The sequence below is a fragment of the Sorex fumeus genome, unplaced genomic scaffold, assembly GCF_029834395.1.
Source record: "Sorex fumeus unplaced genomic scaffold, SorFum_2.1 ptg000037l, whole genome shotgun sequence".
NCBI classification, from domain to species: Eukaryota; Metazoa; Chordata; class Mammalia; order Eulipotyphla; family Soricidae; genus Sorex; species Sorex fumeus.
This window is the reverse complement of record NW_026606094.1, coordinates 310,664-338,151: the sequence shown is the minus strand read 5'-3', so window position 1 is coordinate 338,151 and position 27,488 is coordinate 310,664. Positions and strand designations below refer to the sequence as shown.

At 41.5% G+C, this 27,488-nt stretch overlaps 2 protein-coding genes across 2 annotated transcripts in view; one reads left to right on the top strand and one right to left on the bottom strand.

Moving 5' to 3' along the window:
• TMEM209 (transmembrane protein 209) overlaps nt 1-8,692 on the bottom strand; it is a 33,740-nt gene extending 25,048 nt beyond the window's left edge. The window contains exons 1-5 of the mRNA XM_056118226.1: nt 8,618-8,692; nt 6,885-7,021; nt 6,683-6,741; nt 5,356-5,487; nt 4,648-4,892 (exon numbers count right to left, since the gene is read on the bottom strand). Of these exons, the coding sequence (XP_055974201.1) occupies nt 4,648-4,892; nt 5,356-5,487; nt 6,683-6,741; nt 6,885-7,021; nt 8,618-8,620 (576 nt within the window). The 5' untranslated portion in view covers nt 8,621-8,692. The remainder of the gene's footprint in view (nt 1-4,647; nt 4,893-5,355; nt 5,488-6,682; nt 6,742-6,884; nt 7,022-8,617) is intronic.
• A 5,754-nt stretch (nt 8,693-14,446) lies between these two features.
• Nucleotides 14,447-26,789, top strand: SSMEM1 (serine rich single-pass membrane protein 1). The gene is made up of 3 exons (XM_056118437.1): nt 14,447-14,629; nt 23,531-23,585; nt 26,293-26,789. The coding sequence occupies exons 1-3, from the start codon at nt 14,447-14,449 to the stop codon at nt 26,787-26,789; spliced, it is 735 nt and encodes a 244-aa protein (XP_055974412.1).
• The last annotated feature ends 699 nt before the right edge of the window (nt 26,790-27,488 follow it).

Genomic DNA, 27,488 nt, shown 5'->3' with positions numbered 1-27,488 from the left:
TCAGGGTTTACTCCGGGCAGGCTCAGGGAATCATATGCCAGAGATCAAACTCAGGTTGGCCATATGCAAAGCAAGCAGTTGTAGTATTGCTCCTGCCCACTTCCTGATAATTTCTCTTGGGAAATTTCTACAGTTGAAATGCTTTTATAAAAGCATATGAACATTTTAAATAGTACTACATTGTTACATGAAAACTTAGTATTCTCAATAGTCTGATAAGAAAAAACTATAGGGGGGGCTAGAGAGATAGCACAGCCGGTAGGGCGTTTGCCTTGCACGCGGTCGACCTGGATTCGATTCCCAGCATCCCATATGGTCCCCTGAGCACCGCCAGGAGTAACTCCTGAGTGCAGAGCCAGGAGTAACCCCTGTGCATTGCCAGGTGTGACCCAAAAAGAAAAAAAAAAAACAACTATAGAGAAGACCCATTTTGACGTTTATCGACAGTCTCACTTTAAAATGCTTGATAGATATAACATTTAAAAAATACACTTAATGTTCATTTTCTTACTTACACTGAAATATTTAAAAATACACAATTATTAGATACTGTTTTACCTATTTTATGAATTATTTACTCTAGTTACATTGGTACTTTTCCTATTAGAGTTTCACTATCTTTTAGTTTGTAAAAAAAAATAAAGGAGTAACAGATTTTTTATTTAATGATTAAAAATAAAAATGCTGAAGCAGTTTCATATTATCTTTTATCTTAATTAAGATATGGAATCCTTATATAACTATTATCAGGGCTGTTGTTTCATTAATTGGTTTATTATTGCTCAAGGGGCTCAACTCTTGCTCAAAATTTTCTTGCTTCATTAATTTTTCTAAACAGTCTTTAAACTCAATGAGTAACCTCCATAATAAGCTGATAAAAAAAATAGGTGTATTGAACTGACTGAAATTACATATATACATGATACATTACTGAGGGAAGAAAATATATTTTGTTTTGGGACCACATCCGAGGTGTTCTGGGGACTATATGGGATTCTGGGGAATCGAACCTGGGTCAGGTGCACGCAAGGCAAGAGCTCTACCTGCTGTATTATTGCATAATTAAGATCTTTATGATTTTATATACCCCGAATAAAATCTTTTTATCTAAGAAAATGTTCTAAGGCTGAAAATGTCTAAATCCTTATTTTTTTACCATATTTGTAAGTCATAGGATTTCTAATTTTATTTCTATCATCATTTTTTAAAAATTTTTGGGTCATGTTGCTCAGTGGCTCTGTACTGAAGAATTACTTCTGGCAGTGGCTGAAGATTAAATCGGATACAGGGGATGGGTACCTGGGTTATGGGCATTCAAGCAAGTGTTTTACCCTGAACACACTCTCCAGTCCGATTTCATTTCTAATTTCATGTCTTTTCTTTTGTTTAGGGACCACACCTGGCGATGGTCAGTGGAAACCCTTGGAGGTGCTTGGGAGACCACATGGGATGCTGGGATTGAACCTGGGCTGGCCGCATGCAAGACAAACACCTTACCCATTGTACTATAGTTCCGGGCCCTCTCATTTTGTGTCTTGATAGAAAGAAATGCATATTTATTTCTAGGAATACTTTGGTGACCAATATAATTTTACTAAATATAAACTTTTCAAGTAAATACTTATAATTACTATACTGGACAGAAATTGATAATGCTAAAGTCTTCCACTATAATTGCTTTAATTTTTCTTTATAGTTTTAAAAGTTTTTGCTTAATAATTTATGCCAATTACTCAATGTATAAGAACCATAAAATATCATTATGAATTTTTTTCTTTCCTCACCAAAAGTATCCTTTTGTACCATATGGTTCTCTCTCCTTAAAATCATACATTGGTACTAATTCTGCCACTTCTTTTAGTTTTGTGTTTTCCTAACAAAAATTTGTTACCTGCATTTTTTGGGGGAAGGGACAGCAACTAAGGCCTCACATATGGGAGACATGTGCTCTACAAGTGAGCCACATTCCCGGCCACCTGCATTTTCTTTTGATGTTTTCTTGATATATCTTTTAAGGTTTTAAAACAAGAAAGATTAATAAGGTGAAACGTGATTTATTATTTTTTCCATTTAATGTCTAAATGCAACAATGCACAAGGCAGACAGAAGAGATGACTAGAAAAAAAGTGAATTGAAGAAAGAAAAGAGTGTTCCTTTTAAAATACTTTGTATTTTGGTGTAGGTATAACTAGTTATAGATAAAAATAAACTATAAATTCCTCAGTTTTGAAGGAAAACAAGTAATAATATTTGACTTTTTGGTTAACTTTCTTACACGGCTACAGCTGAAACTGCCCTAACATGAAGTACAAAAACAGACACATTAAGGGAATAGAGAATGGTTTGGAATAAGACCCTATAATATGGAGGAATCACACATCAAAGACAATAAATATGTAACGTAGAGTATTTGGACAACTAATCAACTAATTTTAGCAAAAACTCAAAATGAGAAAACCAATGGGGAGTCGGGAAGAAGGAACCAACTCTAGAGTGAGTGAGAAAATCTCTAAATATAGGACAGCACAACCATAAGAAAAATAACTTGACTACTAAAAATGTGAACAAAATTTACATGTATTTTTAAATCCTGTAATTAAAAAACCACCTGACAAAAATATCGAGAGAACACAAATCTGAAAGACAAATAGGTAAAGGATAAGAAAAGTCCTTTTGTTTTCCGAGCTCCACACACTGGGGCACGGAGATGGGTGGGAAGGGGATGGTGGTAGGGGCCAAGGGTGGAGGGGCTCTTCAGGGCTCAAAGCCAGAGCTATGTCAGAGCTATTCCCTAAGCTACGTTTCAGTACTGGCCAAATATGAGAAATTCTCGATTTTGGTTAAACGGCCTTTCGTAAGATAAATTACAAGTCATCTTATTCTCTTGTTTATAGAGATTCGAGAAAAACAATTAGTTTAATGATTGAGTGTAGTAGAAAGAATCTTCTACATTTCTAAGGGTGTTAAGTGACAATTCTGTTGGAGACTCCCTCAAATTTATCAAGCACTTTGTGTACAGAACAATTTAACATAGGTTAGTAACTGATTTTAGGAAATGGAAATAAATATTCGAGAGTCAGCTACGTGGTAGCCACTGGATGAATATAAGAAACCATTACACAGATTATGTATGGCCACTAGGACTCTGAGTTTTCTCTTATTTTTCTAATTTTCTATAGGAATCAGCGTATTTTTCTCATGAAAACTAAAGTGCTATTAAAAAGTAAAAATGGGGTGGGGGCCGAAGCAACAGTACAGCGGGTAGGGCACCTGCCGCACCCACAGTCGACCCAGGTTCAATCCCAGGTAGTCTGTTTGGTGACCCGAGCCCATCTGGAGCAACCCCTGAGTAAGCCCTGAGTACTGTTGGGTGTGGCCCAAACACAAATGAATAAATAAAACGGGCCAGAGACTTGGCCGAGCAAGAAAGAGAGCACACGCTTCATATACAGGGGGCCAGTTTCAATCCCTAGCACCACATGGTCCCCTGGACACCCCCAGAAGCAACTCCCGAGCACTGAGCTGGTAGTAGCCCCGGTGCATTGCAGGTATGGCCCCCAAACAAATGAAAGTCAAATGCACCTATATGTATGAAGCACCACAATACTACAGTATGTATACATGTAAATGTTTCCTCTTAATTTAAGTTATATAACAATTTCTAAATTCCACTACCTGCCAACATTAGTATCAGATACAGATTCTCATTAAAAAATTATGTGAGAGTAGGAACAGTTAATGTGTCAGTTTTATTTCTAGACATTCTAGCATTGCTCATTTAACTAGTATTTATAGAGCTGTTAATCTAACTAGAAACACACCTGAAATCGTCTTATTCTGCAACCAGAGTCACATTTTCATCTCTGTCGATTTTGCTCCTACCACGCCTAAAAATCCAAACAAAACGCTCACTTCACTATGGGACTTGAAATGGGTTCAACATCCCATGGGAAATGTTTATGCTTAAGAGTGTTAAGCTACATGACAATCAGTTTTTTGTTTTTTGGGTAACATCCCGCTGTCCTCCAAAGCTGCCCCCAGCTAAATGCAGGGGACCACGTTGTATCAGGGTCAGAACTCGGGGCCTCTAGCATGCAAAGCACACAGTCTGTTGAGTTATTGCTTCAGCCCAAATAATCCAGTTTCTAGCTCAGAAAATACTCTAAGAAGATGAAAGCATTTCATAAGGATACACAAAAGATTCACAGAAAATAGCAGAGAAATAAAACACAGGCAACTAAAGTCAAGTCAACATAGTTTCCAACTGGGAGGACTGTTCAGAGGGCTTGATGCAGCCTTTGCAGGCAGGAGTCCCAGATTTGAGCCCAGCAACTTCAGCATCAGGAGTTCGAGCATCATTGGAGGGGGAGGGGGGCACTATAGTTCAATTTTATTTTAAAGACTGCATAAAGACCCTCTACTTTATGACCTCAGATCATTGTCTTTACAAAAGCTGATTCTTTTTCTTAAGAACTTCTAACTAGGTGTCAGGAAATCAGGGTTTTATTGTCAGCTCTTAAATGGATGATTTAGGCAAGTCAATTACCCACTGTTCCTGTTTCCTCTTGAGCAAATGAGAAGTTCTGGCTCTCTAAATGACTTCCAAATCTCAAATAATGTGAGTGGCCAAGAGAAAAGAGCCATTACCTTATTATAAGCACTGATGGGTGAGTAGGTCATTCCTGGGCTGTAGGAACCACTGCTGCCTGATGACAGGCCTTGAAGCTGAGGGCTGTATCCAGTTATGCAGTTGGTGGTGAATTTGGGGCTAGCACTGGGAGAACGTGACGGGCTGTAACTCAACACACTCTGACCCTGAATGGAGGGTGAAGGCAGCAGAGAGGGGGGCATTTGGGTTGTAGCCAGTTCATGTGGAGGAGTAGTCTGCACCACTAGAAAGAAAAATTGAAGAAAAGGAAAAAACAAATTAAGTGTGTACGCCTATAAAGAACTTTCTATGAAAACATTAAAGGAGTGAGCTTCTTTCCTCTAAAAAAAGGGAATGCTACTTATTAAGTTACATAAAGTATTACTAAAAGACACATTCTCTATCATTTCTAGAGAGCTCAATGAAAAAACTGGTTTGTGCAGCAAGAGTTAGTCATTAAGCTTTAATTGTAATTAAACAACAGACAAGGTCTCCTGAAATAGTTGAATGTTAATTCCATTCAATTCATTTGAACAGGAATGATAAGCATTGGTCTTAAGACAAATTTATTGTAGACCTGTTTAATATAGTTGAACCAGATGGCCTTAGAAGTCCTTTCCAGCTGAGTCTATGAAAAGGGAAAATTAAATTGAGAAAGATTTATTGCTAACCTTTCCCCACCTTTGCAAAAGATATTAAACACTTACCAGCTGTTTTCAACCCTAAAAGTGTCTGCTGTCCAGGGCTAACAACCAGACTTGTTGGTGCCACCGTATATTTGAAATATCTCCAAAAATCAAATAAGGCATTTAGGCTGAAGAGAGATGCAAGGGCAAGCTCTGAAAGAAAATAATTATGTTTAAAAGGTGAGGGAGAGGGGAAATGACTGTTTTAGCAAATCAACAGCAAAACAAAGTTATCTTTTAATTCCCAATAGCTACTACTTCATGAATGTCCTTTATATGCAAGGCAAACTGAGTTTCAATGTATGAACATGTGTAACAAACATTTCATTGTTTTCTTAAAAGATTAACCAGCAGTTGCAGAGAAATCAAGTTTGCCAGAGCAAACGGTTAAGTCATGAGTCTAATTTAGGCTTACAGATTCCAAAACTCTTCTTTCACTTGCCATATCACCTTGCCTTCATTATTTAAAATAGCTTCTATTTTTACAGCCATCTATTCATCTATAAAATTTCTCACATCACTGTGTGTTACAAAGTTATTTATGATTAAATTAGGCATACAATAGTCCAATACCAACCCCCCTTCACCAGTGTCCACTTCCCTCCTCCTATGTCACTAATTTCCCTTCAGACTCCAGCCTGCCTATATGGCAGCCACTATTTCTTTCTCCCTCTTAAAACACTGTGGTCTAGAATACTGTTACTGATAAGAGTATTGTGCACCTGACTTTTCATCTTCTCTAACCTATCCAACCTTTCTGGGAGCATCTGTTCTTACCGCCTTATGGATTCTGTACATCTAAGGACTAATAAAGAATTAAGACAAAAAAGCAGGCAGAAGAAAGGATGAAGAAAACAAGGAAGGCATCAATGGACTAAATATCTGGTTGGTCTCGAATGATTAAAAAAAAAGGAAGAGGTCAGAGCTGGGATTTAAGAGCACATGCTCTGCATGTTTCAGACCCTGGGTTTCATCCCCAGCACGGTCCGCCAACCCTGCTGGGAGGAAATCTGGGCCTCCAGGACCACAAAGAAGGGCTCTCCACAAAGAAAAATGAACACATCAAAAAAAATGTAGATAAGTAGAGCATTTTAGGGAGAAGTCACAAATATAAACCTAACCATTCCCAAACTTACTTTCCATCAGGAGACTCGTGACTATCAAGAATTGTCTTACTAATATGATTATTCCCCTCTAACAGAATGTTCCTAATGAGAGCAGGATCTGATTCCCCTCAATTCCCTTGTGAGTGGGTGATCAAATGCTGGTTACATGAAGTAATACGCACTTAAGTGAATTATACTTAAAAGCTGCTTTTTATTGGTATTCTAAATTAGGCAAAACTTACCAATATACCAGAGGGGCCAGTATGTCACGTTATAATAGGAACTAATCAATTTTCCAGTCCTGAAAAAAATTAAAATCCTTTAGCTGAGAAAAACCGCCATCACTCACGATGGTTAACAAACCCGTGGAATCAACCACTGGCTTGAAATTTTCTTTATTTTTTGAGAGGTTGGGGGCGGTGGCAGACTATTATTTTAACTTACATTTCAGTATATATCATTCCAGCCACAGACACATTTAGGAGTCCCCAGGCTAACACCACTTTCCTAGCTTCTGTTTCTTTTCTCATCCTGATGGTTCTGTCAATAAGGGAAGTACTAGGACTTGACTCCCCCTGCATCTAGTCAGAAGCAAAAAAATAAATAAATAATAAAAAAAAGCACAAAGATTAATCAAAAGAAACTTACTTTTCCCACTTAACAAAAATCCAACCTGGGTCCTTCCTAAAGGTAACTAAAGAAACCTACAAAAACAAACGAACAACAAAACCCCAAACGGTCTGGGTTTCCTCACCTTTACAATTTCTGGTTAAAACGCCTTACATCTAAAACGGGTGTAAGCACAGAGGCCCCTACGTGACAACTTCATGGGCACAGGGTAACGTTTTCAATCACGAAGAATGTCTTGTTTTGTCGGCTAAAGGTGGGCGGTGGTGTCTGGGATGCTGACGTACTGGACGATGTCACAACGACCAGGTCACAGAGACCCAAGGGTTGGGAGCCCACGGTTGGAAACCCTAGGAGGCCCCTCCAAACCCCCACACCACCCCATTAACTATGGCCCCACATCCCCATCAATGGCGCAGAGCCCGGTCGTTTCTGGGAAAAGAAACGCCCAGGGCTGATCTTTGGGAAGGGTGGTGTGTGTGTGTGTGTGTGTGTGTGTTCAAGCGTGAGGGTCGTTTCTGAAAAAAGAAACGCCCAGGGCTGACCTTTGGAAAAGATGTATGTGTGTGTGTGTGTATGTGTATGTTTGCTCACGTGTGAGGGGGAATTAGGTAGCTGTGGTAGTTGTCGTGTTTGTGTGTTCACGTGTGAGGGGGAACTGGCACGGGTGGTGGTGGTGGAGTGTGTGTGGGTGCGCTCGTGTGAGAAAATTAGGTGGGGATGGTGTGTGTGTGTGTGTGTGTGTGTGTGTGTGTGTGTGCGCGCGCACGCGCTCCTGTGAGAAAATTCGGTGGGGATGATGCGTGTGTGAGTGTGCTCTTAGGTGAGGGGAAAGTGGCAGGGGTGGTAATGGTGTGTGTGTATGTACGTGCGCTCCTGTGTAAGAGGGAATTAGGGGTGTGTGTGTGTGTGTGTTTGCGTACGTGCGCTCCTGTGTGAGGGAATTAGGTGGAGATGGTGTGTGTGTGAGTGCGCTCTGAGGTGAGGGTGGCGTGTGTGTGTGTTTGTGTGTGCGCTCCTGTGTGAGGGAATTAGGTGGTGATGGTGTGTGTGTGCATGCGCTCCTGTGTGAGGGGGAAGTGGCAGGGTGGTGATGGTGTGTGTGTGTTTATGTGCGCGCTCCTGTGTGCGAGGGAATTAGTGGGGGTGGTGTGTGTGTGTGTGCGTGCGCGCTCTCCTGTGTGAGGGGGAATCCGGCCGGGGTCCAGTCAGGGTCTCCCCGCGGGGTCTCCCGTCCCCGTTGCTAGGCTAAGTCGCGTCTCTCGCAGTCGCATCTCCGGACCTGCCCCGCCTCGAGGGAGTCGCTAGACCCCGCGAGGAGGTCCCGGTCCCGCCGCCCGGCCACCCCGCTCCGGGGGCTGCAGCCCTGTCAGCACCGACGGCGTCGGGGGCCATCCCAAGCCGCCTCCTTTCCTCTCTCCCGCGTCGGCTCTCGCCCCCTCTACTGAGGTAGAAGCCCTCTGAACCCTCCGCCGAGCAGGGGTCGCGAGCTCCCACGACCCGCGGGATCGCCACGTTCAGGAAGCACAAAGACGACCCCGAAAACGCACCATTTTCTTGGGCCGGAAACCGAGGGCTCGCGCCACTCCCCACCGCACATGCGCGGCGCCCAGCGCGAAGGGGAAGGCGAGCGGCGGGAGGCGCCGGCGTTAACGAAGAACGAGACCTGCGCATCTCGCGAGAGGAGGAGCGTCTGGGAGGCGGGACGGTGGCGAGAAGGGTTGCCAGGGAAACAGACTAGTGGCTCCCTTACTGGAGGAGTGGGGGGGGGGGGGGGGGGGGGTAGCGTCAGAATTCAGGCCAGGCTCTGGAGCCGCAGGGAAGTGTAGTGGCTGTGACAAGCTGGATTTCTGTGTAGTAATGTAGTGTTAACTTCCTGGTGGCACTTATGGACTCGTATTTTATTTTATTTTTTAAAAATTTTTATTAGTGAAACATCATGAGGTACAGTTGTAGACTTACAAATTTTTGTGCTTGGATTTCAGTTATACAATGATCCAGTACCCATCCCTCCACCAGTGCCCATTCTCCATCATTTACTTTTTTTTTTTTAATTTTTTGTTAGTGAAACACCATGAGGTGCATTCGTAGATTTACAAATTTTTGTGCTTGGGTTTCAATTGTATTTTAAAGCAGATTTTTATTCACCCCGGTGGCTAATGTTAGGATACAGGAGTTGTAACACACCCCCTCATCAACAGCAAAGCCATTGTATTTTGTTACCAAAAAAAAAAAAAATTGTTACCAAAAAAAAAAAAAATCAAGTGTTTGGACTTGATGTAAAATTTGAATTTTTTTTTGTATAAAAAAGGGTACAGCAATAACAAGAAATACCAATATGTGATTTGTTGTTAAAGTTGAGCGTGATTAAAACAACAAACAAAAATACAAAAACCTTTGGGCCTTGAGTATAGCTGGTAGGGCATTTGCTTTGCACACGGTCAACTAGGATTTGATTCCTGGCTTCCCATGAGGTTCCTGGAGCCCACCAGGAGTGATTCCTGACTTCAGAGCCAGGAATAACCCCTGAGCATTGCCAGGTGTGACCCCCAAACCAAAAACCAAACAAAACCCACTCCCCAACCCCCGTCCACTTTGAGCCATGGGACCAGAAGTAAGAGCTGTCCATATTGCTTGAAGGCACTGAAGGCAGTGCAATGGGAGACAGTAAAGAGGCGTTTGGTGAGCTGGAGGAGTCTTTCTGGGCTCAATCCCCGATCCTCCATGACATCCTGGAACAGGTAATGAGGGTCAAAGAGCCACCACTGAGATCCAAGACGCAAGACACTTAGTGCCTAGGGTCCTGCTGTCAGAGACATAGTAAGGTGCCCCAAATCAAAACATCAGGCCAGGTCACCGATCACAGTAAATTACTGCATTGTTGCATCATGTACACCTCAATGACAGAAACTTTTCTTAAAGTGTTCTTAAGGTCAAAGATGAAGCTTCCTCTTGGTATTGCATATTACTGAAAATAAGCAGATATGTTTTTAAAGATCTAATTTTTAAAAGTTTAATTATGGTGTTCATAATATTTAGATTGCTTAATCATGATGTTTGGCTTGAGTTTTCGATTTATACATGATCTAGTTCAGTTGTTCAATGACAGTTCAATGGACAGTCAACATTGGAATACTGTAGTCATAGTCTTGTTAAGAATTGTAATACCACCCCATATATATTCTTCCTAGGAAGAAATGGTTTGCAGATGATGTAATTCACAGGCCAAATCTATATTTGTCTCCTTTGCTTTTGTTTTTGGGCCATACCCAGCTGTGCTGGTGGAGGAGGAGGAGCCAGAATGAGGGGTTGGTGCTCAGGGACCAGGCATGCGGGGGATTCAGCTAGCTGAGCTATGTCTCCTGCACTAATATTTCTCTTCTTAATGCAATCTATAGATTGTCATGTACTTGAAAGGAATTCTAGGTCAAATAAACAGTACAGGAAATAAGGCACTTACTTTGCATCTGGCCTACACTGGCTCAAATCCCATCCCTGGCACCATATATGGTCCCAAGAACAACTAGGTGTGGGTCAATACCCTCCCTCATCCCCAGAAAGAAATTCTACTAGCCTGCATGCATGAGGCCCTAGATTTTATTCTTGGTGCTAGAGAAAAAAATGGGGAAGGGAGAATCATAAAAATAAAACAATTGGGGTGGAGTGATAGTACAGTGGGTAGGGCACTTGCCTTGAAAGCTGCCGACCCAAGTTCAATTCCCATCATCCCATATGGTCCCTTGCACACTGTTAGGAGTGATTTCTGAGTGCAGAGCCAGCAATAACCACTGAGCATTTCTGGATATACCCCCCCACCTCCACGCAAAAAAATCTAAAAACAACTACTCCTCAAATTCCCAAATGTGTTTTGTTCTGTTTTTCAAAATAGTTTTTTGTTGAAAGAAATTTAGAGAGATGTGATGGAGGAGAGAAAAAGAAAGGAGATGAGAGAGAGAGAGAGAGACAGAGAGAGAGAGAGAGAGAGAGAAAGAGAGGTTTTAAAAGTAAACTTTAGACTTCTCCAGAGCAGAAAAAGCCTGCTCTCTCCCAATTTGATCTCAATTTGGCATTTTGTGTTAGTTTGCTAGGATTGCCATAAAATACCATGAAACTTGTTGACTTCAACAATAAAACAATTTTTTTTTTCAGACTTCTGGAGGTTTGAAATTCGAGATCAGGGTGCTGTCAGGATTGGATTCTCCTGAGGTATGTGTCCTCACAGGCCTCTTTATTTCTATGCTCACCCATCACGGGTGTCTTTTCTTCTTCTTCAAAGAAAACTGATTAGGGACCAGGTGAAGGTACTTGCTTAGCGTGCAGCTGTGGCCATGGCCATGGTTCAAATCCCCACACCACAAAGGGAGCACCACCAGATATAGTCCCTGAACACCTAATGGTGTACCCCTAAGGAAGAAATGATTTGCAACGACACTGATCATAGTGAATCCTTAGGATCTCATTTTTTTGGATAACATTGGGTTGTCCTTGCTCCTCTCTCAGGAAGCTTAGGTTTATTGAGTTACTCCCACAACAGTGCCCCTGAGGCACACCCAATTCCATCAAACTCTAGTAATCCTATATTGCTTTTCTCTTGCCCTTGTGTCATTTGCGTGACTTATTTAGCAATGGCCATTTTGCATAGACAGAGGAAGACAGTTGATGCTATGCTTTTGTAACATGGGAGTTAATTGACTCCAGATAATATTTACTCCTGGACATCCATCATATTTACCTGACCTCAGCCTCAGTTGCCCTTAGTTCCTAGCACCCCAAAAGGAGGTTCCCTGTGAGCTTCTAAGGAGAAGCACATTGGCACACATGGGATGTGAGTGTTTGGTGGTTGAGAACTGTTCTCCTGGCCGGCCCAGGGCGATGGATGGACCCATGAAGGACTAGGGGAACAGAGAAGCAAGGTCCCAGGCTGGTTGGTAATAATTTTATTTCACACTCCTCCCCAGTGGAGAAACAGGGACTGGGCCCCAGACTTACCAGTAGTGAGTTATTTCTCTCTCCTCTGGTGTAATCTGATCTCTCCCCTATAGCACAATTGTAGTCCTAGTTTTGGTCATAGTCCCAGTCATCATAGTTCCATCATCCTAGTCTCCTCATTGACCTCAAAATCCTCTATGTAGTCCTAGCTCTCAGTTTGCCTTGCACACAGCCAACATGGCCAACCCAAGTTCGATTCCTCCGCCCCTCTCGGAGAGCCCGGCAAGCTACCGAGAGTATCTCGCCCGCATGGCAAAGCCTGGCAAGCTCCCCGTGACCTATTTGATATGCCAAACACAGTAACAACAAAGTCTCACAAAGGAGACGTTACTGGGCCCGCTTGAGCAAATCGATGAACAACGGGAGGATAGTGATCACAGTGATCACAGTCCTAGCTCTCATGTAGTCCTCCACTTCTTTATGTTCCCCTTTTCCCCTTTATAGCACAGTTATATAGAAATCATGAAGGATGGGCATACACATGGGTGGGGTTGAACATTGTCATAACAACAAATAGAGGTAAAGCCATTCTTTCAGGGGAAGTCCTAGGGGATTAACTCAAGGACAAAATCTCATCTGAGAGCTCAGCACTTCAGATTTCTAGGAGATCCGCTGAAGGATGGGATTCCATTCAGGGTGTATTGCTTTGTCCTTTCCTCAGCTAGTAATCAGCTAAACAATCATAGTAAATTTATTTCTAATATTTATAGTCATTTTGTATGAATACAGTAAGAGATATATCAAGCTTAAAGGTTGGCTCTTCCTGGGGACATCTTGCTATATATCCCAGACTACACTTCTCAGGCCAGGTTAGTCTTTTCTAAGCCCAGCAGGGTCCTTATTCAGTTACTTCTTTTTGGATCATAACAGAGTTTGTTCCATGACCATGCTCTTAACTTTTTATGCTTAGGTGCTTAACTTGTGCCCTTTCGATATCAGGGTAGCTTATAGCTTGCCCTGGGCCCATCCATTCCCTTTGTTGCAACCCTACTTTTGGGGGTGTTAGGAAGCAAGGGCAACTGAGGTTTAAGTCAGGTAACTATGATGGATGCCCAGGAGTAAATATTATTTGGAGTCAATTAACTCCCATGTTACAAAAGCATAGCATCAACTGTCTTCCTGGTCTATACAAAAAAGACATTGCTTTAAAAAGCATGCAAATGACACAAAGGCAAGAGAAAAGCAATAAAGGATTATTAGTGCTTGATGGAATTGGTTGTGTCTCAGGAGTCCTGTTGTGGGAGTAACTCAATAAACCTAAGCTCCCTGCAGGAGAAGCAAGCACAACCCAACAGGTATCCAACAGATCCTGATGAAGGGGGCTTGGGCTTCAACACATAAATTGTGGGGAAGCCACAATTCAGTTTAATACATTAGAACTGTGTATGTTAGGGCCAGAGAAATAGTCACACTGTCACACTGTCCTCCGTTGTTCATCGATTTGCTCGAGCAGGCCCAGTAACGTCTCCATTTTGAGATTTGTTGTTACTGTGTTTGGCATATTGAATACAACACGGGTAGCTTGCCAGGCTTTGCCATGCGGGCGAGATACTCTCAGTAGCTTGCCGGGCTCTCCAAGAGGGGTGGAGGAATCGAACCTGGCTCAGACAGGCTGCGCGCAAGGCAAATGCTCTACTGCTGTGCTATCGCTCCAGCCCAGAGAAATAGTACAAGGGCTAATAGTACAGGGGTACTATTATCTTGCATGTGACTGACCTGGTTTGATTCTGGGAAGCACATGTGGTTCTCTGAGGACCACTAGGAGTGATGCCTGATCATAGAGCCAGGAGTAGCCCTAGAGCACTGTCAAATGTGGCTCAGTCCCCCTAACCCTCACCCCAGCAAGTGTGTATGTTAATTTATAATGATATAATACATAAGAAAAAGGTTTTTTAATGAATACCTCATGGAGCTGGAGAGAAGGTACATAGGATAGGGTACTTGTCTTGTACACAGTGGACCCAGACTTGATCCCTGGTACCCCATATGTTCCCCTAAGCACCACTAGGAATGATCCCTGAGCAAAGAGTCAGGCATAAGAACTGAAGACAGCCAGGTGTAATCTCCCAAACCAAAAAAATAAATAAATAAATAAAGCAGATAACTGAGACTGAATTTTAAAGCCATGAAAATTAGTGTGCACAAGTTTTAGGTAGAGCAGATATAGGCAGAATGCATTCTATTATGGGATGGAGGAAATACACTTTCACAGAAGTCATTGAGATGAGTCTTTCAGAATCTTGAAAGACGGGAAGCACCACTCTTTGCTGTCACAGCTGATGGGGATGTCACAATTGGTTGCCAAGGAAGTTGTCATCTACATGGAGTGAGGCACTTCCAGGCATCTTCATCCCTGTGACCATGTTTGATTTTCCAAGCCAGAAACTATCATGGGAGATCTTTTTTCCTTATTTTGGGAGGTGGATCCTCCCTCTCTGCCTTTAAGTCTTCCCATCCCTAATCAGGACTATGAATGCCAGAAGGATGACTCTTGTGGCGCAATAGGGAATTTCCTGCTTTGGTATTTTTTCATTATATTGGTCCTGATGGTCTTCTCTCGGGCTTCTGTCTGGGTAGGATGATATCCTTTTCATTTTAAAACAATATGTTTGTACAGGGGATTTCCCATAAAATAAATTCACGTTGATAAAAGTACTTTCTTAAGCAGTCCATTTTGGCTGGGGCTGCAGCTTCCTGGTATAGCCCCTGTTTTGCCTGCATGAGACCCTGGTTTGACCTGAAGCACCACAAATGTAAAAATAAGTGTTGGGTTTGTCATCCTCAAAACAAGGCAGTCTCCTTCCAGACAGAGTGTAGAAAGGGATAAAGAGAATTAAAGCAACTTTAACCCTTTTTCCTTGAGATAACCACTCATTTTGTGGTATATCTTCCCCCCCTCCCCCCACACACTATCCTAATATATATTTATATTGGTTAAAAAAAACAACAAACAGGGTTCCTGTGTACCAGACACTGAACTCAGGACACTGAAGTACTAGGCACGTGTTCTGTCACTTGAGCTCTCGCCCCAATGAATTACTATTATTTGGCAGATGTGCTTGTGGTGCCAGAGATCCATCCTAGGGCCTCATACAGGTGGGGCATTGTTTTCTGTATTTGATCTTAGATGGTTGACATTATAGTATATATTCTCATCCTGCTTTTTAATTTAATTTTGCCTCAGGGGCCATCTCTAGCAGTGTCTAGGGGCAACTCCTAGGTAGGTGCTCTGGGGTCACTCTCAGTGCTGCTGTGAGACCACAGAGAGGTGGGGATCAGCATGCAAGTATCCATTTCATCTCCCTGGTCCTTGATCAGGATTGTGTGTGTGTGTGTGTGTGTGTGTGTGTGTGTGTGTGTGTGTAAGAGGGAACAGCAGGGCTCCAGGATTAATCTTTGTTCTGTCTTTAGGGAACCATTTGTTTCTGGGGAAGAAACCTGGGTCAACTGCAAGCCAGGCATGTACCTTAACTCTTTGTACTATCTCTCATCCCTTATCCTGCTTTTTTAAACTGAAAATTATATTTTCACATTTCCCCAAATTATAGTCACATAGCAGCAGTCTTAATGATTGCATAATTTTCTCTTTTGCAGTTGCCCCATAACCAATCTATAATTTTGAGGCATTTAGATTGTGTGCAGTTTGTCTAGATGCTATGTAATGGCAGAGAATTCTTGGAATAAACTTTCCTGCTGGTTAATGACCTTCAAATTTCTTTTATTGCTATATGATTCTAATCAAGATACAAAAGTCCTATTTATAGACACAATATAGAACTGAGGTTTTTTTTTTTAAAGAATAAGACAATTAAGTGCATAGATGAAGATGCAGAATGAAACCCAATGAAATAGAACTAGTTACCACTCTCCAACACTGACTAGCAGGAGAAAGGACCATCCTTTTAAGAATGAGATAGGGCACTTCATCAAGAGCCTGATGCTCCAATATATTTTGAGTAACTGAACGCTTATAAATTGCTGACTTAGAAATCTTCCTGGCCATTAATACCAGGTTTGATGATTAATCAAACCACCATCATTTAGTATTACAGCCAGAGCTCTGGGCTGGCAGTGGTCAGCTAGGCTGAATGCTATATCAGCTCTAAATGGAGAGGAGGTTTGTTATGTCGATACCAGCCATAGTCCATTACAATAATCAAAGACTCTTCCCCTCTCCGCTCCCGCAAGAAGAAGTTTCATCTCAAGTTTAAATGCTTCTTAAGGTAGATACTTTGCCAAAAGGAGATTTAGAATAGTGATAGCTTAAACACATGTCTTACACTCCCTACCTAAGTATATTGAATTTGTCTGACCTGGCAAGAAAAGCTACTTTAGAAAATTAACAAAAAATTGAAATTGATTCCTGGCAATTTCATCACAAAGTCCACGAAAAACTTTGTAGCTGTTTCTCTGCTCGCTTGCTTACATCAGCTGTTTGGAGTCACAGGACCCTGAGCTGCAAGGGCCTTTGAGAGCCGGCAGTTCCACCACCTTAAGCAAGTAATAGCTCGAGATCTCTCCTTTAAAAAATTTTTAAAATTTGATAAGACCCAAAGAAATCAAGAGACTGGTTCATTGTCACACAAGTGATTAGTGATGGTTGTGTGTGTGTGGTGGTGGTGGTGGCGGGGCATAGACCCAGGTTTCTTGCCCTAATTCATTGTTTGCTTCAAGCCATATTTTGAAATATTGAATTCAAGTGATTCAGGGGGAGGGTTGGAGAGAATATAGCCAGTAGGACACTTGCCCTGCACACAGCCAATGTGGATTCCATCCCTTCAATGAGCTCCTTCATGAGTGGCCTGAGTGCAGGGCCAGGAGCAGGCCTGAGCACTGTCGGGTGTGAACCCCCCAATTTTTTTTTTAATTCAGGGGATATCAGCAATCTAGTACAGCCCGTAAGCCACTTACCTTGCATGCAACTGACCCTGGTTTGATCCCTGACACCACATATGGTCCCCAGAATACCCCAGGACTAAATCCTGAGCCCAACCCTCTCTCTTCCCCACCAAAAGTAAGCCAGCAAGCAGAAACTATTCAGGGCTGATTAATATCTTAATTATCTTAGAAGATTTTACTTCTTTTCCTACCCTTATGGTTGGACTATTTTGACTTCTGAAGAATTCCAGATTTAATATCTGAAAACCATCTGAGAACTAGTCAAGGAAGATGGATTTTTATCCTCCCTTCACTTTAAAACTTTCTCTGCAAAACTATGAGCCTTATGCAACAAACCTTGCAGTGAAAGCATGACCAAAATGTGGTCATTATTCTCATACATGAAGCATGCTGAGTTCCTGTGTATTTGCTACTATTATTTTTATTTTTTATTTGGATTTTTGCTTTATTTTTGACCGTACCCAGCTATGCTCGGGGTGTTTTCCTGGCTCTGTGCTTTAGTAATCACTCTTGGTGGAGTTTGGGGCACTAGATGGGGTTCCCCGGGAAGCACACATTGCTTTCAGAGACTATAAATAGTATAGTTAATAAATTTGCTTAGTGTTTATTCAGACTCTCAGTGCCAGCATTTCCCCAAACAGTTCCGTTCCAAGCTCCTCATCTTGAGTACACCTCATTAGTGGGGTGAAGTGACTGTTCAGGTCAGAGTTGATTAGAGTCAGAAAGTCAAAGGCCAGACCCCTCCACTCTGTGACCCTGTTCAAGGCAGGCGCTGCTGCTGTTTTCACTCACTGCTTCCTCAGGCAGTTAATAAAATGCCTTTGGTAACCACAGTTCATATGATTCCACTTAGCTTGGTTCAGAATCTTTCTTTTAATTTTGTGATTATATTCTGATTTGGCATCAAATCAAATCCAGGAGCTTTCTGTAAGAATGCTATAAGCCTAATAAGAGTTTTGGAATACATTCCCACTTCAATTACAAACAAATATGCATTGTGGAAAATTTGAAATTTATAGGAAGATGGTGGAAAAAACACTCCAGATTATGTAGAAATAGCCAAACTATTGTTAACTTTAATATTGATAGATAATTTGTTTATTACAGGGGTCATATCTGTATTTTGGAGTCACCAGGGCTATGCTCAGTGGTGTTCTGGGGGCAAGCAGAGCTGTACTTGGCAGTGTTCTGGGGGTTGTCCGATGTTGGGAATTGAACTTAGGACACTGCACATGCTAGGCATGTGATCTAGCTCTTGAGCTATTGCCAAAGTTCCAGTTAACTAATTTTTAAATAATAACTTCCATGCATGTTATATTTAAAATATTTTAAGGCCCACCCAAAAATTGTGTATTTTTTTTTTTAAAAGAGAATTCCATGCTTAGGGTTTTCAGAGAATTCTTGGAATAACCCCAAAGAAGTAACTCCTGAGAACGGGAAAGATAGTATAGGAGTTAAGGTGCTTGCCCTAAATGTGGCCAAACTGGGTTCAGTCCCTGTTACTCTGTGTGAACTCCTGAGCACTGCCAGGAATGATCCTTAAGCACAGAGCCAGGAGTAAGCTCTGAGCACAGGGTGTCCTAAAACAAATCCCCACCTGCCCGGAATAGTAGTTGCTGAGAGATACTTGCTGAACATTGTGAGATCAGATATTTACAAAGGAATGAATGGGACAAGTGATGACCTTACAAATACCTCAGTATATACTTTCAACCCCCCCAAATTTTGACTTTCTACAAAAATTCCGTCTTATTTTTGTTTATTTATTATTTAAAAAATTATTGAATCACCATGAGATAGTTACAAGCTTTCATGTTTGGGTTACAATCACACAATGATCAAACACCCATCCCTCCACCAGTGCACATTCCCCACCACCAATATCCCCGGTATATCCCCCCTTTCCCATCCTCCCCCTGCCTCCATGGCAGACATGATTCCCCATAATCTCTCTCTACCTTTGGGCTTTATGGTTTGCAATAGACACTGAGAGGTTATCATGTTTGGTCCTTTATCTACTTTCTGCACACATCTCCCATCCCACCAATTCCTCTAGCCATCTTTTTCTTAGTGATCCCTTCTCTATTCCAGCTGCCTTCTCCCCTTTACTCATGAGGCAGGCTTCCAGCTATGGAGCAATCTATCTGTCTCGTGTATCTACTATCCTTAGGTGTCCATTTTATTTTTGACAAAAAAAAAATGTGGGCCATGATCATTATGTGAAGCTTAAAAGTATTGTGCTGGTATTACTTAAAAAAAAGAAAAATAAAAACCAAAAGCAGGGTGCAATGATTTTGCAGTGTTAATGCTATAGTAATTTTTTAACACTACAAATTATAGGATGGCATAATTGCACCATAATTTACTTTTGAATTATATCTTTTTGGGGATCACGCTCAGCTGTGCTCAGAACTTGCTCCTTGCTCTGAGCTCAGGGGTCACTCCTGGCAGGCTCAGAGGATCATGTGGGATGCTGGGGATAGAACCCAGGTAGGCCACATGCATGGCAAGAACTCAACTCACTGTACTCTGGCCCCTGGATTGTATCTTTTATATTATCACAGTGATATCATGTCGATCATTTCTTATACACAAAGGGAGGTAAGGAGTTATTTCTTGGTAATAGATTCCAAGACAATTTTTTTGGGGGGGTGGGTAGGTGTATGTGTGTGACTAGATATCAAACCCAGGACTTCACACATGAAGACTTTATGCTCTATTGCTGAGCTACATCCACCCACCTTTTCCCAAAAGATTTTGATATATCAAAATTATTCTGAATATTTCTAAAGCTTCTTATATCTTCTGAAAGAGTTGCACTCTATTGATACCTTTTGACAAAACTTTCAGTACCTATGGGTAGTAATGGATTGGAAAGTGGGATTCCTTTCTTAATGGAATACTGGGGTAAAATATCTGAAAATGGAACTATATAAAGAAATGCATTTCTTCTGGTTTCCATATTTGTAGATGCATCATGGATGCACCATTATAAATGCATCATAGGCTGCATTTTGAAGGATTTAGCGGGTATTAAATCTATTAATTCAGCAAAAAAAAATTGCAAAGAATTGGGATGGGAGAAATAGTAAGGTGGATAAAACACTTGCCTTGCATGCAGTCCACCCAGGTTTGAACCCCAGCACTGCATATGGTCCCCCAAGCACCTTCAAGAGTGATCCCTGAGCACAGAACCAGGAGTAAGTTCTGCACCAAATTACTGCCATGTGGGTTAAAATCCAAAATAAATAAAATTTATTTAAAGTTTTTTAAAAATGAGATATTTTAATGCTCGAGATATTTTAATGCTTTTATCTTTATCTTTATCTTATTTTAATAATTACAAATTAGAGAAAAGTCACTTTAAAAAAAATTTTTTTTAGTGAGACACCATGAGGTACAGTTGTAGACTTACAGATTTTTGTGCTTGGGTTTCAATTATACAATGGTCAAATACCCATCCCTCCACCAGTGCCCATTTCCCACCACCACGGATCCTAGTATCACTCCCACCCCCCATCCCCCCCATCCCACCCTGCCTCTGTGGCAGGGCATTCCCCCTTGTTCTCTCTCTTCTTTTGAGTGTTTTGGTTTGCAAAAGAGGCATTGAGTGGCAATCATGTTCGGTCTATAGTCTACTTTCAGCATGCTTCTCCCATCCTGGGAGATCCTCCCAACATCCTTTATTTGGTGCTCCCTTCTCTATCTGAGCTCCCTTTTCCCCTAGCATGTGTGGCTGGCCTCCAAGCCATGGAGCAAACCTCCTAGTACTAATCCTGGCCCCTCTTGGGTGTTAGTCTCCTATTTTGTTACTTTATGTTCCCCAGATGAATGCAATCTTTCTATGTCTATCCCTCTCTTTCTGATTCATTTTGCTTAGCGTGATACTTTCCATGTAGTACCACTTGTATGTAAATTTCATGACTTCATCTTGAGAAAAGTCACTTTAGGAAAGAAGAGTAACATAAGGAAAACAAAAGTGAATAAAGACAATTTAAGAAAATTTTGAAAAGAGATGTAAAAAAACATAACACAGTAGATTTATCTGATAAGATCGTTTTTCTCAGAAATTCTTGAAAGTTACCTTGTCTGAAAATTAGGGTGCTGAATTTGGGAAGGTTTCATCTGATTAAAATGATTCATTATCTTTCAAGTGATCATGCAAACAGTATGGTTTATTTTAAGCATTAGCTAGCTCTCTTTCGGGAGTTAGAATTTGGTACTTGGTAAGACCAAAGTTTCTCTGTGACAAGCCCCTGACAAATCTCCTGGGCACTGTATCTCTAATTAGTTTCTCTGACACACATTTCATGCTGAGTTGTTGTGGCTCATCGCTCGGGAAATTATGTCACTGTCACTCCACCAGGAGAGGAAGCTCAGAAGCTGGTCCTTGGTTTCCTCTGGATATTATATTAGTATATTTTCCTCTTTTGATTTTGCTCCATAGCCCATCACTGTAATAAGTCATAGCGCTCAGTATTCTGTATACAGAGTCCTGATATCTTGCTAGTAACATCAGTCGTCTTGAAGACCCGTTAAACTTCTTTTTGATTTTCCCTCTGTATATGTTTCTTGCAATGTTTAGGAATGAAATGATGTTTTGTTTAATTACAAATGAATTAGAGAAGAATTTATGATAAAATTGAAGTGTTTGTTTTGTTTTGGGGCCATACCCAGCTGTGTTCAGGGCTTACTCCTGGCTCTGCATTCAGGAACTACTCTTGGTGGTGCTCGGGACCGTATGGTGGGCCGGGATTAAACCTGTGTCAGTTGCAAGGCAAGCGCCTTATGTTATTATTTATCCTGCCCCTAAAGGTTTTTGTTTTTGTTTTCTAATTTTATTTTTCCCTTACCCTTTATTTAAGCACTGTGATTTACAAAGTTGTCCATGATGATTTGTTGCAGACATTCAATATTCCAATACCAATCCCACCACCAGTGCACCTTCCCACCACCATTATCTCCAATTTTCCCAAACACAGCAAAGCCTGGCAAGCTCCCCGTGACGTATTTGATATGCTAAACACAGTAACAAGTCTCACGATGGAGACGTTACTGGGCCCATTCGAGAAAATCGATGAACAACGGGAGGACAGTGACAGTGACAGTGACCCCTAAAGCCTGCCCCCATAGCAGCCCCTCAATAATTTATTTTATTTTGCTTGTTATGAAGTCTGGCAAGCTCCTCGTGGTGTATATGATATGCCAAAACCCAGTAACAATGATGGGTCTCATTCTCCTGACCCTGAAAGAGCCTTCATTCAATGTGGCACTTGCTAAAATCTCAGGGCTAGGACGAGGAGGAGACATTACTGGTGCCTGCTCGAGGAAATCGATGAACAGTGACAGTGATACAGTGATATAGTGATTGTTATAAATAATTTGCTAAAAGAATGATCAAAAAATCTTTCCATAGAAGAAATTCAGTGAAGATTGTTGTATCTCACCATGGAGACATTAAGTCCTTATATAAGAGATGACTAAAACGTTGCAGGTTAAGCCTTTTGGGTTTATATTTTGTTATTGTTGAAATTGGTTGTCTTTTATATTACATCCCATCCAATCTGGTGTGCTACTCCTGGTTTATCAGTGCTGTGGCATTTGGAATGTCTTCATGCGTATGTCTTGCATTTGCGACTGTGTGCTCCAAGAAGTCCAAAATTTTTAGTGGGGTAATACAGCTGGAAGTTAAATATTTAACAGGATGGTGGCTGTGGGAATGTGCAAGTTGGGTCTTCTAAAAGTACAGGGAGGTGGAGGGGAAGTAGCCGATTCCTGACTGTGAAAATCTGTAGATTTCAGTCACAAACCCAACATACCTGAGATTTTTCAACAGATTAATTTCTGGATGAGGCTCGTTCTGAGTATTGGTGTTTGGCTGGGCACATGGCAGCGATTGTGGAGTGTGGAGGCTTTTGGCTGCTGGGGTTCTGCTTGGGCAGGTGCTGGGCTCACCTGCCCCTCTGTCTCCGGGGTACACTGAACGACTCAGCCTTGCTCGGGGGCCCGAAGAATCCCTGCAACTTGATTATTTATGAGTCTCTGGATCTGACCAGTGAATGAGGTTACTTGGTACTGGAGGTGGTTCATGGGTGTCACTCAAAATGTTAAAATCTTAAAGAATTGCCAATAATATGAACTTTAAAAAGTTGAAAGCTAACCAAGGCTGGAGAGATAGTACAGCAGTTAAGACCCATGTGGCTAATCCTGGTTTGATTCCCAACACTACATAGTCCCCTAAGTACTGCCAGATGTAGCCCCAGAACCAAAAACCAAACAAACAAACAAACAAAAAACAGAAAACAAAAAAACCCCAAACAAAAAAAAATAATATTGACCAATAGCCGTTGACAGTACCCAGAAAGTGCATGCAAGGTAAGCACCTTAAACCTAGACAGTTCAACCTTTAAAAAAAAGTCCTAACTTTTATTTTAATGTTTGCTATTACTTATGTTTACCCCTGTGCTATCTCTCTGATCTTGGTCAATACTGTTTGTCAACAAATGAATGTTTAAAAAAAAAAAAAGAAAAACCACCCTAGAAAGTCTCATTGCGGGTCTATCTTTCTGACACAGGTGTCTGAGAGGAGAAAGGATGAAGACACGGGGTCAAGCACTTCAGTAAGTAAAGGTGAGAGCCAGTGTGATGTGTAGTGTGGGACTGGGATGAGAGCAGCCTGTGCTGAGAGTGGAAAGCAGCAGAGGGGAACAGGGAAGTGTGTGCAGCCCCTCCGTGCTGCAGAGGCCCCTTGGGTGAGCTCTTTTCTCTAGAGCTAGAGATGACTGAGTGTAACTAGAGCTGCTGCAGGCTTAAGTTACTGGTAGCTAGAGTTCAAGTTTTCTTCTCATTCCCCAATATTCTAATTTTACACCATTTGCTTTTCACACACCTTTATTCTTAGTATTACTACAGGATTCATATATATATATATATATATATATATATATATATATATATATATATATAAAGTAAGTAAGTAAAGGCCCTCCCGTTGATCATCGATTTGCTCGAGCGGGCCCAGTAACGTCTCCATTGGAGACTTTGTTGCTACTGTGTTTGGTATGTCGAATACGTCACGGGGAGCTTGCCAGGCTCTGCCGTGCGGGCGAGATACTCTCGGTAGCTTGCCGGGCTCTCCGAGAGGGGCGGAGGAATCGAACTCGGGTCGGCCATGTTGGCTGCGTGCAAGGCAAACGCCCTACCGCTGTGCTATGAACAATGGGAGGACAATAATTGTCCTCCCATTGTTCATCGATTTGCTCGAGCAGGCCCAGTAACATTGTGAGACTTGTTACTGTATTTGGCATATCAAATATGTCACAGGTGGCCAGGTGGCCACCAAATATGCCAGGCTTTGCCGTGAGGGCGAGATACTCTTGGTAGCTTGCCAGGCTCTCAGAGAGGGGTGGAGGAATTCAACTTGGGTTGGCCATGTCGACCAGTGGGGGGGTTTTTTGACCCCAATTTTTTTTGGACACATTCAGTGGTTTTTCAGGGCTGACTCCTGGTTCTGCACTTAGGCATCACTCCTGATGACATGGGGTGCTGGGGATTGAACTCATGTCAGCTGCACAAAAAGCAAGCCCATACTTGCTGCACTATTGTTCCAGCCCCTTTGTGTTTTTTATTTCACCAAAACCATTTTCAGATTACCAACATGATGTACTTAAAGATGGACAAATTGGGAAGAGATGGGAGTGTTTTCCGTATGCATATGCAACAGCCAGAAATAGTTTTAAGAGCTTTCATCATAATAAAATGTAGTAAGATAATTAAGACATGATGGGTTTTGAGTAATTATTCTGTTTCTTCATAATAAATTGACTCAGTGGTAAGTTTGTATAATTTAATTTTTACTAATGGCTGTGTTGAACAATCATTTCGCAAAATTACTGGAAATTTAACAATCAGTTCTTGTGAGCTGACTTGTATGAGCCAACTCCAGTTCACTGTTGTATAAAGAAGAGAATATTTTTAGCTCCCTGCTACCCACATCATATATATATATATATATATACACACACACACACACACACACACATATATATATATATATAGCTCTTTTAAGATCTCAAGTCAAATAAAAACAATAATAATTATCTCTGAGAAAGTTTTAAGACCTTTCCTTTTGTCAGGAGTCCATGAAATTTCAAAAGTATTAGGTTAATCATTTGACCCTTCTGATCTTTAGGCTGTTTTGTGTGATACTGAAAACTTCAGTCAGTTACCAACATTTGCAAATAAGAGTAGCTTTTCAGAAGGAAACTGAGATGAGTTCTACACATTCCTAGGCTTGCTTAGGTAATATGAAGTTATAGCAACTAATGTGGTCTCAAAATCACAAGACCTACTAAATGGAGAAGAGGGATTTTTTTGGCAAGAAAACAACCTATGGTGGAAAGATAGTGTCACTAATACAGGCTGTTGAGTGAGCTTCACAAAACAAAACAAAATGTGTTGGGGTGGAGTGATAATATAGAAGTTAGGGCCTTGCATACGACTGACCTGGATTTGATCCCACATCCCATATGGTCCCTCGCGTACAGAGCCAGAAATGACCCCTGAGTACCACCAGATGTGGCCCACAAACAAAAAAACAAAAGAAAGTATGGGGGCTGGTTGAAATGATATTACAGTGGTAGGGTATTTGCCTTGCACACAGCCAGTTCGTATTAGATCCCTGGCACCCCATATGGTTCCTTGAGTCTCAGGAGTGAATCACCAGGAGTGATTCTTGAGCACACAGCCAAAAGTAATCTCTGAGCACTGGCCCAACGGCTCCCCCACTCAAATAAATAACTAAATGAAGGAATTGTGTGGGTCTGGTTTTATGCTGAGTTAGACTGATGTAACAGCTCATGCATATCTCTAAGTCACTCAGGAAAGAACAAACTTAACTGTGAAGAGTTAGGGATGGGGAAGGAGTTGGGCAGGCACAGTCAAGGAATGTACAATGCTCTTCTAGAAAATAGCAGTGGAAGCATCAGGAATGTGTTTTTAATGTGATATTGCGGATAAAAGTGGCTATAGGTCATGAAATGCTCCACTGCACAGTCCAGTTCTATTAATCTGTAGTCTGGGGTCCTTATCAATACAAAGAAATGTGTAAGGTAATGTCATGGTTTGCTCAAAATCAAAAGAACATAATAATGTGCCTGCCTTCAGACAGGGATTGTCATACATCCTGCAAACTATTCTCCTCAGATCAATCTGCTTTTATTTGTATAACCCCGGAGAACCCATCTAGATTTTGAGGGGGATCAGAAAGAGCACAACATTGTGATGAACTTTATTTGGTGACATGCCTCACTTATCGATTTGTTTCATTGCTTGATAGGAAGCAAAGAAAGTTCCCAAAGGCGGCCAAACAACGATGATGCCTGTGATGCCTCAGAAATGATGAAAAAATCCAAGTTGAGCCAATTTACTGCTGTCACTGACTCTGAAATGGCTTTCGTCAATGCCTATCTTGAACAAAGGCGAGCCAGGATCCAGACTCAGTTCAGCCAAGTGAATCTAACCCAGAATGACAGAGACACTACTCAGTGTGACAGTGAAATATCTAACTCAGGAGCCTCTTCATGGAAGGAGAGTGAGAGTGAGCACCCCCCATCACCTTCTGGGTTCAAGAAGAGAAAGCTAGCTCAGAGAAGAAGGAATCTGGGAAATTACCAAATCAAAGAACGACCCTGCCTCCACTGCAAAGCCATGAGAACCAATGAATGGCTAACACGCCATTTCCATCAAAGTGCTTCAGCCAAGACCCAAATGAAGGGAGATATTCAAGAGGAAAATACTATACCTGACATCAGCACACAATTAAGCAAAATTTGAATTTTACTAAGTCCTTATCTTGAAGTCAAATAAAAGAGATGAAACACACGCACAGAACCCCCAAAATCATCACAGCTCTAGGTGAAGAAACTTTTACAAGAAAAACAATAAAAACATACTTACTTGGAGCTTCAGAGGTAAATTTTCAGATAATTCTTAATCCCAAACTGGCCAGTGAGTTTGTTTATGGCACCAGTGCCACATCAAAGATCAGCATTTATTCTGATTTTTTTTATCCACAAGTGCACAAGACATTTTATGCTTTTGAGTATACATATTTTGTTTATGTCTGTACTACAAATAAGGAGGCTCTCCAAAATATATTTATACTCAGAAATCATTTATGTTTATTCATATGTTTTGATTATCTGCCTGATGGAATGAATTAGGTGAATGGAATTATGAAATAGAATTGGTCCATATTCTTCAGGTTCAAATTTTCAGGTGTCACCACCAGAGCTGTCTTGGTGTACACATGTCAACTAGGGGTTAGGGAGGAAAAGAGCTCAAGAGACTGAAATAAGACCTGATTCCTAGAGTAGTAAAGAGAGCAGGGTGGGAGGGATACACAGCATGATGCATAGGGGCAACTTGTCCATGGGTAGTCCATGGTTATTGTCCAAAGGGCATGGCTAGTGTTAAGAAAACAAAAATGAGGGGCTGGAGCAATAGTACAGCAGGGAGGGCGTTTGCCTTGCA